The sequence below is a fragment of the Heterodontus francisci genome, chromosome 1 (genome assembly GCF_036365525.1).
Source record: "Heterodontus francisci isolate sHetFra1 chromosome 1, sHetFra1.hap1, whole genome shotgun sequence".
Lineage (NCBI taxonomy): Eukaryota > Metazoa > Chordata > Chondrichthyes > Heterodontiformes > Heterodontidae > Heterodontus > Heterodontus francisci.
In genome coordinates, this window is record NC_090371.1 from 7,404,352 (window position 1) to 7,419,045 (window position 14,694).

The 14,694-nt window shown below is 43.8% G+C and overlaps 1 protein-coding gene across 1 annotated transcript in view; it reads right to left on the reverse strand.

Moving 5' to 3' along the window:
• LOC137377649 (disintegrin and metalloproteinase domain-containing protein 12-like) overlaps positions 1 to 14,694 on the reverse strand; it is a 330,681-nt gene that overhangs the window by 215,754 nt on the left and 100,233 nt on the right. The window contains exons 5-7 of the mRNA XM_068047535.1: positions 14,354 to 14,430; positions 12,946 to 13,120; positions 1,023 to 1,088 (exon numbers count right to left, since the gene is read on the reverse strand). Of these exons, the coding sequence (XP_067903636.1) occupies positions 1,023 to 1,088; positions 12,946 to 13,120; positions 14,354 to 14,430 (318 nt within the window). The remainder of the gene's footprint in view (positions 1 to 1,022; positions 1,089 to 12,945; positions 13,121 to 14,353; positions 14,431 to 14,694) is intronic.

Below are 14,694 nucleotides of genomic sequence, written 5' to 3' on the forward strand. Positions count from 1 at the left end.
TTGATGAAGGGACTATAACATCATTGAAATGAGAATTGGACAAGGAATTGAAAAGAAAGAACATAGAAGGAGATGGGGAAAAGGCAGGGCAATAGGATTGGGTTATAATTGAAGAGTTGGCAAGAGGACTGATTTTTTAAATTCATTTTATAGAACATGGGCATTACTGGCAAGGCCAGCATTTACCACCCATCCCTAATTGCCCTTGAACTGAGTGGCTTGCTAGGCCATTTCAGAGAGTATCTAAGAGTCAAGCACATTGCTGTGGGTCTGGAATCAGAGGTAGGTCAAACCAGGTAAGGACAGCAGATTTCCTTCCTTAAAGGACATTAGTGAACCAGATGGGTTTTTACAACAATCAATACCATTAGACTAGCATTTTAATTTCAGATTTATTAATTGAATTCAAATGTCACCCTCCGCCATGGTGAGATTTGAACCCATGTCTTCAGAGCACTAGCCTGGGCCTCTGCATTGCTCGTCTAGTGATCTTACCACTACGGCATCACCTTCCCAACTGCCCTTGAGCAGGTGGTGGTGAGCCATCTTCTTGAACCGCTATAGTTCATGTGGTGCAGGTACAACCACAGTGCTGTTAGGAAGGCTGTTCCATGTTTTTGACACAGCAACAGTGAAGGAACAGCAATATAGTTCCAAATCAGGATGGTGTGTGATCTGGAGGGGCACTTCCTCTACTGCTGTTCTGTGCACTTACATATTGCATGAAATCCTTCTGTAGGCCCCTGACAATCTTTACCACCTTCTCCTGGGTTTACATCATCTTCAAACTTAGCCGGTTGAGCTTTTGAAACCAAGACACTTAATAGAAATGATGGAATTTCTCACCACCCTCTGTCTTCCCTCCCACTCTCTTCAGCCTTTGAAAACCCAAGACTGACATCACCCAATCTCCAGCTCCTGTCTCTCCTCCTCCCTTTCCAGTCTTGCTCCTTGTTCCATACATTGGGCCTGACGCTAGGCCAGGGTCATTCATGTTGGATATGTTCAGAGAAGCTACCCACCATTCCATTGTCCGTCACAAGCACCAGCTCGAGATGTTTTATCTCCTGCAGCACATCCCTTTTTATCTGGAAAAAGAGAAAAGCTCAGTCATTTTGAGGTGAAATTGTACAGCGGGCCCTGGCTGGGAGGAAGCCGATCACAAGCCACGTCACACGGGCCCCACCTATTTTTTATTTTGTACACGGCTATTTTACCTGTCCCTGTGTCACTATTTCAAAAGAACTCCACCCTGCACATAGCAATAGTCCTTTCATTTACCAGTTATTTCCTCTTTCCCTCTCTCCTTTTTCCACCTTCTCTTCCTTGCCCCTCCCTTCCTCCTCTCTCCAGCCTCTCTCCCAACCTCTACCTCCTTTCTCCTGCCGTACCTCAGTCCAGGTGCATAGATCGTTAAAATGTCATGAACAAATATAGAAAATAATTAAAAAGGCTAATGGAATGTTGGCCTTTATTTCTATAGGCATCGAAGACAAAGGGGTGGAAATCATGCTTCAGCTATACAATGCCCTGGTTAGATCACACCTGAAGCACTGTGAGTACTGCTGGGCACCGTATCTTTGGAAAGATAAATTGGCCTTGGAGGGAGTGCAGTGTAGATCTACCAGAATGATACCTAGACTCCAAGGATTAAATTATGAGGAGAGATTAAACAAACAAGGGTTGAACTCTGTTGAATTTGGAGGGTTAAGGGGTGATTGAATAAAAGTTTTCAAGATAATAAGGGGAAAAAATAGACCAGATAGAGTGAAACTACTTTTGTTGGTTCGGGAGTCTAGGACTAGGGAGGCATCACCTCGTAACACTCCACAGAATTGCTCCTCGTAAAAGTTAGAGCCAGACTTTTCAGGAGTAAAATTAGGAAACACTTCTACACACAAAGGGTGGTAGAAGTTTGGAACTCTCTTCCACAAACGTCAATTGATGCAAGATCAACAGTAAATTTTAAATCTGAGACTTTAGTTATCCAAAGGTATTAAAGGATATGGGTGGGTATATGGAGTTAGGCTGCAGATTATCCACTGAATGGCGGAACAGACTCAAGGGGCCAAATGGCCCACTTCTGCTCCTATGTTCCAATGTCTCTCCCTCTTTTCATTCCAATATGATTTCTCCCCTCTCCTAATGTCGGCAGTTTGTAAACTACTGAGGCATCAAAGTTGAACCCAAACTGTTCTTACCCAACCACCACATACACAAACTATAGCAATAAGAATCAGGAAATGGCAGCAACATTAAGTGAATTCTTTGTATCTGTCTTCATGGTCGAAGACACAAAAAAAGTAAGTAGAATTTTGGGTCTCGTAAAAATGAAGAACTGAAGGAAATTAGCATTCATAAAGAAATAGTAGAGGCATATGGGAAATGTTATGCCCTCCCCCGCATTGGTTTTGAAGACGGGGAAAGCATGTCATTGGGCAGGATGGTGGCGAGGGGGAGATCCCGCCACCTTCCTGTCTCTGCCAAAATTAAGTAAGGCCTGTGAACGGCCTTCCCATCCCGCCACCAATTGAGGTCCTTAAGTGAGCAATTAATCCCCAAATAAGGGCCTCATCCCACTACTGCAATTATCCCAGCAGCAGACGGGCCTGTCACCGCACAGGAAGCACAGCAAGAAAAGCTGTGGGGGTTCCTTGCCAGCTCTAGCTGGGGGGGTCAGGGAGCTGGGTTGTTCCCTTGTTAAAAGGTCCTTGTCTGAACAAGGACCCAGCATCAGGAAGAGGGTCCGCTGACAGTCACTTCACTGCCCTTGCTGCCGACCCCCTAATACTCCCCTCCCCGCATCCCACACCCCACAAGACCACTCCCACCCTGACCTACCTGTGTCTTGGGTCTGGCACTGCTCCTTGTTCTTGGGTTGGTGCTCTACCAGCGGCAGCCACCACCTCCACGGTGGTGTTGCTCAGTTCAAGAGCTGCTGGCCTCTGATTGGCTGGCAGCTCTCAGAGGGCAGGACTTCGGTCGCTAGGGTCCTTGATCCTGTGGAAGGCCCATCGCTGCCCACTTAAGTGCCTAATTGGCACTTGATTCGGCGGGCCTCCCACAAAAGAGGCATCGTGGGGTTCTCGCAGGCGCTTTTGCCAGAGGTCGAGACCGCCGTCATCTGGATAAAATCCTGGCCATAGAGTCACAGAGTCACTTACAGCACAGAAGGAAGCTATTCAGCCCATCGAGTCTATGCCCACTCTCCCTTGAGCAATCCAGTCAGTCCCATTCCCCCGCTCTATCCACATCGCCCTGCAAATTTATTTCCTTCAAGTGCCCATACAATTTCCTTTGGAAATCATTGATCGTGTCCACTTCTATTACCTTCATAGGCAGGGAGTTCCAGGTCATTACCACTCGCTGCATAAAAACGTTCTTCCTCACATTTCTCCCCTTCCCTTGCCCAAAAGAAATACTGGGACTGCAGACTGACAGATTTCCTGTACTTGAAGGCCTGGGCTCTAGGGTTTTTAAAGGAGATGGCGGCAGAGATAGTGGATGCATTGGTTTTGATTCTAGAATGTTTCAAGAAGGGAGGAAGGGAGAAAACAGGGAACTATATCCCAGCAAGCCTGACATGAACAGTAAGGAAAATGCTAGTATCTACTGTTAGAATCATAAAATCATGGAATGGTCAAAGCACAGAAGGAGGCCACAGCCTGTTGTGTCTGCGACGGCTCTCTGTAACAGCAACTTAGCTAGTTCTGCTCCCCAGCCTTTTCTCTGAGGCCCTGCAAATTTTCTCTCTCCAGATAATTCTGCAATTCCTTTTTAAAATTCACGACTGAGTCTGCCTCCACCACACTCTCAGACAGTGCATTCCAGATCCTAATCACACTCTGCATAAAACTATCTTCCCTAATGTCACTGTTGCTTCTTAAATCAGTTTTCGCTGGTTCTCAACCCTGCGGCCAATGGAAACCGTTTCTCCCGAACTACTCGTCTAAATCTCTCATGATTTTGAACACCTCTATCAAATTTCCTCTCAATCTTCTCTTCAAGAAAAACAGCCCGAGTTTCTTCAATCTATCCAGGTAACTGAAGTCTCTCATCCCTGGAACCATTCTCGTAAATCTTTTCTGCACTCTCTCTAATGCCTTCACATTCTTCATAAAGTGTGGTGCCCAGAATTGGACACAATACTCCAGTTGACGTTAAACCAATGTTTTGAAAGATTCATCATAACTTCCTTGCTTTTTAACTCTATGCTTCTACTTATAAAGCCCAAGATCCCATCTCAATCTGCTCTGCCACCTTCAACGACTTGTGCACATATACCCCCCAAGTGCCTCTGCTCCTCCACCCCCTTTAGAACTGCATCCTTTATTTTATATTACCTCTCCTCCTTCTTCCTCCCAAAATGTATCACTTCACTATTCTCTGGATTAAATTTCATCTGCTACATGACCACCTATTCCACTAGCCTGTCTATTTTGTCTTCAAGCCAAGCTGTTCCAGCACAGCTACAACATTAGCATCCACCCGGCAATGTGGAAAATTGCCCAAATATGTCCTGTACATAAAAAGCAGGAGAAGTCAAATCCGACCAATTACCACCCTATTGATCATCAGCAAAGTGATGGAAGGTGTCATCAACAGTGCTATCAAGCACACTTGCTCAGCAATAACCTGCTCAATGATGCTCAGTTTGGGTTCTGCCAGGACCTCTCAGCTCCTGACCTTATCACAGCCTGTCCACAAGCATGGACAAAAGAGTTGTACTCCAAAGGAGAGGTTAGAGTGACTGCCCTTGACATTAAGGCAGAATTTAATCGTGTATGGCATCAAGGAGCCCTAGCAAACTGGAGTTAATGGGAATCAGGGGGAAAACTCCACTGGCTGGAGTCATACGTAGCACAAAGGAAGATGGTTGTGGTTGTTGGAGGTCAATCATCTCAGTTCCAGGACATCACTGTAGGTGCTCCTCAGGAGAGTGTCCTAGGCCCAGCCATCTTCAGCTGCTTCATCAATGACCTTCCCTTTATCATAGGGTCAGAAGTGGGGATGTTCGTTGATAATTGCACAGTGTTCAGTACCTCCTGACTCCCCAAAGCCTGTCCATCATCTACAAGGCACAAGTCAGGAGTGTGATGGAATACTCTCCACTTGCCTGGATGGGTGCAGCTCCGACAACATTCAAGAAGCTCAAACAGGTGCTCAGCATTGGAGACTTCTGGAACTGACAACACCTTGAAGGAGTACAGTTCAGACCATTGCACTAATTAGCGACTGGAGGGCTGTTTCCAGTGGCATTCTGCAGGGCTCAGTACTGAGTCCCCTGCTTTTTGTGGTATATATTAACGATTTGGACGTAAATGTAGGGGGCATGATCAAGAAGTTTGCATACGACTCAAAGATTAACCGTGTGGTAGACAGCGAGGAGGATCGCTGTAGGCTGCAGGAAGATATTGATGGTCTGGTCAGATGGGCAGAAAAGTGGCAAATGGAATTCAACCTGGAGAAGTGTGAGGTAATGCATTTGGGGAGGTCAAACAAGGCAAAGGAATACACGATAAATGGGAAAATGCTGAGAATTAGCATCCACCCGGCAATGTGGAAAATTGCCCAAATATGTCCTGTACATAAAAAGCAGGACAAGTCAAATCCGATCAATTACCACCCTATTGATCATCAGCAAAGTAATGGAAGGTGTAGAGGAAATGAGGGACCTTGGAGTGAAGGTCCACAGATCCCTAAAGGTAGCAGTAACCAATAAGGTGGTTAAGAACGCATTTGGAATCCTTTCCTTTATTAGTCGAGGTATAGAATATAAGAGCATGGAGGTTATGCTGGAACTGCATAACTCATTGGTTAGGCCACAACTTGAGTCCTGTGTACAGTTCTGGGCACCTCATTACAGAAAGGATGTAATTGCACTTGAGAGGGTGCAGAGGAGATTTACGAGGATGTTGCCAGGACTGGAAAAATGCAGCTATGAGGAAAGATTGGATAGGCTGGGGTTGTTCTCCTTGGAACAGAGAAGGCTGAGGGGAAATCTGACTGAAATGTACAAAATATTGAGGGGCTTGGATAGAGTGGAGGTGAAGGGTCTATTCACCTTAGCAGAGAGGTCAGTGACGAGGGGGCATAGATTTAAAGTAATTGGTAGAAAAATTAGAGGGGAGATAAGGAAAACCTTTTTCACCCAGAGGGTGGTGGGGGTGCGGAAATCACTGCTTGAAAGGGTAGTTGAGGCAGAAACCCTCAACTCATTCAAAAGTAATCTGGATATGCACCTCAAGTGCCGTAATCTGCAGGGCTATGGACCAAATACTGGAAGGTGGGATTAGAATAGGTGGATCATTTTTCAGCCGGCATCGACATGATGGGCCAAGTGGCCTCTTTCTGTGCCTTAAACTTTCTATGATTCTAGGAGGGTTGAAGATTCTTGGGGCATTGGGACCAGTTCTAGGGCAGAAGGCCCTAAAGGGACAGGTTGCACCTCAACAGTACTGGGACCAATGTCAGGGAGGTTCACGAGTGTGGATGGGGAGGGTTTAAACTAAATGGGGGATGGGAACCAGCATATAGAAGTAGAAAAGAGGAATAAGTTGCATAAAGTGAGAGTGTTGGATAGTAGTAGAGAAGGCAGTAGGAGTACCATATTAGATAGGAGCAGACCAAGAACTATAAGGAATACAGTTTAGAATGCAGGTAAGTAAATACACAAAATATGGTGAATAAAGATTGGTGAGCTACAAGTACAAATAGCAGTCTGGGAATGTGATATCCTGGAAAGAATGAAAATGTGATTTAAAAATGGTGATAACTGGGCACTTAATATAAAGTGTTCAGTAAAGATAAGGAAGGAAAAAAGGGAGGTGGGGTGGCAGTACTGATTCCTGAAGACATTGTAGTGTGGAAAGAGAGGATGTTCTTGAAGGGACAAAAGACAGAGTCCATTTGCTTAGAGCTGAGAAACAAAAAGAGTATGATCACGCTACTGGGTAAGAGTGATTCTTGTATCATAAGCTTTAGAGTAGTAATGGAGAAAAGCAAGGAACAAAATAAATTAAAACTTCTAAATTTCAATGGAACGAGAAGGGATCTAGCCAGGGTAAAATGGAACCAAAGGCTCAGAGAAAGAAAATGTAACAGAACACTTGGTTATCTTTAAGGAAGGGACGTTTCAGGTACAAGCTAGGTACATTCCAACAAGCGCGAAAGGTAGAGCCAGGGCTCCTTGGATGATGGCAAAGATAGAGAATATGATGAAACAAAAAAAAAGAGGGAGTATGATGCACGTCAGGTGAATTCTTCAAGTGAGAGCCAGGCCATATACAATAAGTTGACAAATTCAATGTGAACAGGAAACTAAGACTGTCAAAAAAAGAATGTGAGAATAGAATGGCAGTCAATGTAAAAAGGAACCCAAAAATCCAGCATGTAAATAATAAGAGGCGGAGTGCTATTAGGTACAAAGTGATTGTTATATGCTTGGAAGCACAGGGCAAGAATACTTAATGAGTACTTTGTAATGGTACTTACTAAGGAAGATAATGCTGACAAAATCGGTAGAAGCAAAGATGGTAGAGGTATTGGATGAGGTGAAAATTGATAGGCAGGATGTACTGAAAACTAGCTATGCTTAGAGTGGATAAGTCACCTGGTCCGAATGACTTGCATTCCAGATTACTAAAGGACATGGAGGTGGAGATAGCCAAAGGGCTTTCCATAATCTTCCAATCTTTCCTAGATACTGGGGAAGTGCCAGAAGATTGAAGAATGGCAAATGTGACACCCTTATTCAAGAAAGGGTGTGAGGATAATCCTAGGAACAACAGACCAGTCAGTTCTATGGATAATGTTTTAGACACAATAATCAAGGGGAAAAAATCAAGAGACACCTGGAGAGATTTGAGTTAATTAAGGATAGCCAACAGGATTTGTAAAAGGCAGATCATGCTTGATGAATCTGATTGATTTTTTTTATGAAGTAACAGAGAGGGTTGATGAAGGAAATGCAATGGATGTTGACTATATGGACCAGAAAAAAGCATTTGACAAAGTACCGCATAAAAGGCTGGTTATCAAAATTGAGGCTCGTGGAATAGGAGGGACAGTGTCTAACTGGATAAAAAAATTGGATGAAAGACAGAGAACAATGAGTCATCGTAAATAGTTATTTTTGGTAGACAGCAGTGCTCCCCAAAGGGTCAGTGCAATGACCACCGTTTTTTTTATATTTATAGAACTGGCTAGGATATTGGAATAAAGAGTAAAATTTCAAAATTTGCCATGATACCAAACTTACAGGAGAGGCAAACAGTGAGGATGATGCCAATTGACGGCAATCGACGCAGATAGGCTACCAGAATGGCAAACAAGTGAAAAATGGAATTTAATACAGAGGAGTCTGAGGTGATGCATTTTGGCAGAAGGGTTAGGAGAAGCAATGTAGACTAAATGGCACCGTTCTAAAGTGTGTGCAAGGACAGAGGGACCTGAGGGTACATCGAACTTTGAAGACGGCAGGACACATTGAGACAGCACTTAACAAAGCATGTGGTATTTTCAAATTCATAAAATTCTAATGTTGAGTACAAAAGCAGGGAAGTTATACTGAACCTATATAAAGGTATGGTTAGGCCACAGGCAAAGTACTGTGTCCAGTTCTGTCACCACAATTTAGGAAGGATGTGAGTGTTCTTGAGAGGATGCAGCCAAGAGTTACCAGAATGGTTCCAGGGATGAGGGATTTTAACTGCAAGGTTAGGCTGAGGAAGCTGGGTTTGTTCTACTTGGAGCAAAGGAAGTTGAGGGGAAATTTGATAACAGTATACAAGTTTATGACAGATTTTGATAAGGTAGACAAGGAAGAACTGTTCACATTAGCTGATGGTATAAGGACTAGGAGACACAGATTTAAGGTTTTGGGCAAGAGATGCAGGGAGACTTTATGAAAGGGAAATCATGTTTGACAAATTTATCAGAGTTCTTTGAGAATGTAACAAGCAGTGTGGATAAAGGGGAGCCTATAGATGTAGTGTATTTGGATTTCCAGAAGGCATTCGATAAGGTGCCACATAAAAGGTTATTGTACAAGAAAAGAGCTTGTGGTGCTGGAGGTAACATATAATTACCTAACTAACAGGAAACAGCGAGTCGGAATAAATGGGGCATTTTCAAGTTGGTAGACTGTAACTAGGGGAGTGCCCAGGGATCAGCGCTGAGGCCTCAACTATTTATGATCTATATGAATGACTTGATGAAGGGATCAAGTGTATTGTAGCCAAATGTGCTGACGACACAAAGATAGGTCGGAAAGCAAGTTGTCAGGAAGACACAAAGTGTCTGAAAAGAAATATGCGTAGGTTAAGTGAGTGGGAAAAAAATTTGGCAGATGGGGTATAATGTGGGAAAATGTGATGTTGGCCTCTTTGGCGGGAAGAATAGAAAACTGAATATTATTTACATGGAGAGAGACAGCAGTATGCTGTGGTACAAAGGGATCTGGGTGCTCTCGCATTAGAATTACAAAATGTGAGCATGCAGGTACAGCAAGTAATTAGGAAGAGAAATGGAATATTACCCTTCATTGCAAGGGGATGGAGTATAAAAATAGGAGAGTCTTGCGAAAACTGTACAAGGCATTCGTAAGAATGCACCTAGAGTACTGAACACAGTTTTGGTCTCCTTACTTAAGGAGGGATATACTTGCACTGGAAGCAGTTCAGAGAAGGTTCATTAGACTGATTCCTGGGATGAAAGGGTTGTCTTATGAGGAAGAGTTGAGCAGGTTGGGCCTATACTCATTGGAGTTTAGAAGAATGAGAGGTGATCTTATTGAAACATATATAATTCTGAAGGGGCTTGACAGGGTAGATGTAGAGAAGATGTTTCCCCTTGTGGGGGAATCTAGAACTAGGGGGCACAGTTTCAAGACAGAGATGAGGAGGAATTTCTTCTCTCAGAGGTTTGTTAATCTTTGGAATTCTCTCCCCCGGTGAGCAGTGGAGGCAGGGTCACTGAATATATTCAAGGCTGAGTTAGACAGATCTTTGATCTGCAAGAGTATTATGGGAGGGCAGGCAGGAAGGTGGTTTAAGGCCACAATCAGATCAGCCTTGATCTCATTGAATGGTGGAACAGTCTTGAGGAGCCGAATGGCCTACTCCTGCTCCTTTTTCATATGTTCTGATGTGATATGAGGAAGAACCTTTTTCACAGCGAGTGGTAATCACCTGGAATTCACGGCCTAACAGGATGGTGGAAGTAAGAATGACTTCAAAAGGATGGGCACTTGAAGGAAATAAACTTGCAGGTCTACGGGTAGAACGGGACTGATTGGATTTCTCTAGGGAGAGCTGGAATAGACTCAACGAACTGAATGGCCTCCTGTGTATAAATAAATGACTCTATGAAATGTCTCTATGACTCTATGTCATTCACCCGGATCAGAGGCTTCATCCTCTCTAAGTTTGATTAGTTTATCAATTATATCCCCCTTTCTATCTTAAATGTCTTTATTTTTTGATTTCTTCTAATGTCTCAGTAGTCCCCCTGGTAAACACTGAGACAAAATAACTATTCAATATTTCTGTCCTTTCCATCAGTTTTCTCTAGCAACCCTTAATGGCCCTATCCTTATCTTGATTTTGTTATTTATTCTCCTTACCCTCTCCAACCTATCTGTCGCAGATGCATCTGTCCATGACAATATTGGTAGGAGTGACCACCGCACAGTCCTAGTGGAGAGAACCTTGTGGAGAGAAAGTTCCATCTTCACAATGAGGACACCCTCCATCGTGCTGTGTGGCTCTAACACCGTACTCAGTGGGATAGATTCAGAACAGATCTAGAAGCTCATAACTGGGCATCCATGAGGTGCTGTGGGCCATCAGCAGCAGCAGAATTGTATTCAACCACAATATGTAACCTCATGGCCCGGCATATGCCACATTCTACCATTATGCGATCAACTATGGTTCAATGAAGAGTGCAGGAGGGCATGAGCAGCACTAGACATATCTAAAAATGAGGTGTCAACCTGGTGAAGCTACAACACAGGACTACATGCAAGCCAAACTGTGTAAGAGGCATGCGACGGACAGAGGTAAGCAATCCCACAACCAACGGATCAGATCAAAACTCTACAGTCCTGCCACATCCAGTAAATGATGATGGACAATTGAACAACTAACCAGAGGAGGAGGCTCCACAAACATCCCCATCCTCATTGATGGGGAAGCCCAGCACATCAGTGCAAAGGACAAGGCTGAAGCTTTGCAACGATCTTCAGCCAGAAGTGCCAAGTGGATGATCCACCTCAGCCTCCTCCTGAGGTCCACAGCATCACAGATACCAGTCTTCAAACCATTTGATTCACTCCACTTGATTCAAGAAATGGCTGATGGCACTGGGTACAGCAAAGGCTATGGCCCTGACAACATCCCAACTTTAGCACTGAAGACTTGTGCTCCAGAACTAGCTGCGCCTTTAGCCGAGCTATTCCAGTACAGAAACAACACTAGCAACTACTCAACAATGTGGAAAGTTGCCCAGATATATCCTGTCCACAGAAAGCAGGATAAATCCAATCCGGCCAATTACTGCCACATCAGTCTACTCTTGATCATCAACGAAGTGATGGAAGGTGTCGTTGACAGTACTGTCAAGCGGCACGTACGCAGCTGTAACCTGCTCACTGACGCTCAGTTTGGATTCCATCAGGGCCATTCGTCTCAGGATTGCATTTCAGCCTTGGTCCAAGCATGGACAAAAGAGTTGAATTCATGAGATGATGACTGTGTTTGACCATGACATCAAGGCAGTATATAATCAAGTGTAGCATCAAGGAGCCCAAGCAAAATCAAAGTTAATGGGATTCACGAGGAAAACTCTCCACTGGTTAGAGTCATACCTAGCACAAAGGAAGATAGTTTGGATGTTGGGAGTCAATCACCTCGGCTCCATGACATCACTGCAGGAGTTCCTCAAGGTAGTGCTCTAGGCCCAACCATCTTCAGCTGCTTCATCAATGACCTTCCCTCCATCATAAGATCAGAAGTGGGGATGTCCACTTATGAATGCACAAAGTTCAGCATCATTCGCAACTCCTCAAAAAATGAAGCAGTCTGTCACCTCATGCAGCAAGACCTGGACAACATTCAGGCTTGGGCTGATAAGTGTCAAGTAATTGTCATGCCAGGGAAAAACCATCTCCAACAAGAGACCATCTAACCTTGATGTTCAATGGCATTACAATGAACAAATAGAAAAACGATTTCTTTTCATAAACCTTGATAACTCAATTGTGTGGTTCTTCTTTGTTTCTCTAATTGCTTTTTTGACTTCATTTCTCACCTCTTCATATTCCTTTTTGTCATCCTCTGCTTTACTGTCGCATTAGCGTCTTTTTCTTTAATTTCAATTCGACTCTTACTTCTTGATTCATCCATGGCATTTGATCATTGGCTAGCTTGTTCTGTTTGTAGGGGAATACATTTCTCCTGAACTCTACTGATCACTGTTTTAAATATTTCCAACTGTTCTATCTCTTTGTGTCTCAATGCTTTTTTGCAGTGAATGATATAGAAGCAGTGTTAAAATGGTGAAAGGATGGGACAGGTGGATAGAAGCAGGTGGTTTCCAGTACTTGAGGGTTTGTAACGAGCTACCAGACATTAAATGGAAGAGATTTGGAACAGAGCAGGAGAACCTGCTTCACACAGACAATTGAAAGGCTGTGGGATTCACTTCCAGAGTCAGTGGTTGAGGCAGAAGCTACGTCAACATTCGAGTTCAGTTTAGAGGGAGTGAATGAAGGAAAAGGGAATAGGAACAGGGCGGAGAGATGTGATTAGGACCTTTTGCTTGAGTGGAGGGTAAATCCCAACATAGGCTGGAGGGGCTGAGTGGGTATTTGCAAGATGCAACTTCTAAGTAGGTCATTTGTTGCTTTTAGTTAGTTAGTTAGCTGCGGTACTCATTACTCACCCTCTGTGAACGCTGAAGGTGCTCAGTCAGGGTTAACTCAGGTGAGCTATTTGTGACTCCACACCTACTTGGTTCTGCCTTGAGATCTTCAGGTCTGTATAACAAATGTCGTCCAAGTTTTTCCCCCTTAAGATGTTCAATGATGTAAGTTTGATTACTGAAAACAATCAGAGCACTGGAGGAGAGAGATAGAAACAAAACACACTTACCCTTCTGAATAAGAAGCAAGTCTGTAGTTATATATTGAGTAACCCTTAACCTGCTGAATAAACACATCCCAATACAGTTACACAGTGAGTAACCCTTACCCTGTTAAATAAACACATCCCAGTACAGTTACACAGTGAGTAACCCTTACCCTGCTGAATAAACACAACCCAATACAGTTACACAGTAAGTAACCCTTACCCTGCTGAATAAACACATCCCAGTACAGTTACACAGTGAGTAATCCTTACCCTGCTGAATAAACACATCCCAGTACAGTTACACAGTGAGTAACCCTTACCCTGCTGAATAAACACATCCCAGTACAGTTACACAGTGAGTAACCCTTACCCTGCTGAATAAACACATCCCAGTACAGTTACACAGTGAGTAACCCTTACCCTGCTGAATAAACACATCCCAGTACAATTACACAGTGAGTAACCCTTACCCTGCTGAATAATCACATCCCAGTACAGTTACACAGTGAGTAACCCTTACCCTGCTGAATAAACACATCCCAGTACAGTTACACAGTGAGTAATCCTTACCCTGCTGAATATACACATCCCAGTACAGTTACACAGTGAGTAACCCTTACCCTGCTGAATAAACACATCCCACTACAGTTACACAGTGAGTAATCCTTACCCTGCTGAATATACACATCCCAGTACAGTTACACAGTGAGTAACCCTTACCCTGCTGAATCAACACATCCCAGTACAGTTACACAGTGAGTAACCCTTACCCTGCTGAATAAACGCATCCCAGTACAGTTACACAGTGAGTAACCCTTACCCTGCTGAATAAACACATCCCAGTACAGTTACACAGTGAGTAACCCTTATCCTACTGAATAAACACATCCCAGTACAGTTACACAGTGAGTAACCCTTACCCTGCTGAATAAACACATCCCAGTACAGTTACACAGTGAGTAACCCTTACCCTGCTGAATAAACACATCCCAGTACAGTTACACAGTGAGTAATCCTTACCCTGCTGAATAATCACATCCCAGTACAGTTACACAGTGAGTAACCCTTACCCTGCTGAATAAACACATCCCAGTACAGTTACACAGTGAGTAATCCTTACCCTGCTGAATATACACATCCCAGTACAGTTACACAGTGAGTAATCCTTAGCCAACTGAACTAACAGATTAAAAACTTGAATAAATTGACAGTTTTTGTACCTGAGTCCTGAGCAGGTGCTTGCAGAGACTTGGGATTCAGGGAATCTTCTGACGGAGCCCTCATAGTAACAGTGATACTGCAGGAAGATGGTTAAACCTGAGCATTAACCTCCTGCTACTCATAACATCCCAAGAGAACTCACTGACAAGAATTCTTCCACATATTAGATGGCATTATAAGCAGGGAACAGGTGTAATAAAGACATTCAGTGGGGGTAATTTTATGAGTGCCGCTGCGTTCCTGACAGTGGGACCGGAATCATAGAATCATAGAAAGTTTACGGCACAGAAAGAGGCCACTTGGCCCATCGTGTCTGTGCCGGCCGAAAAACAAGCCATCC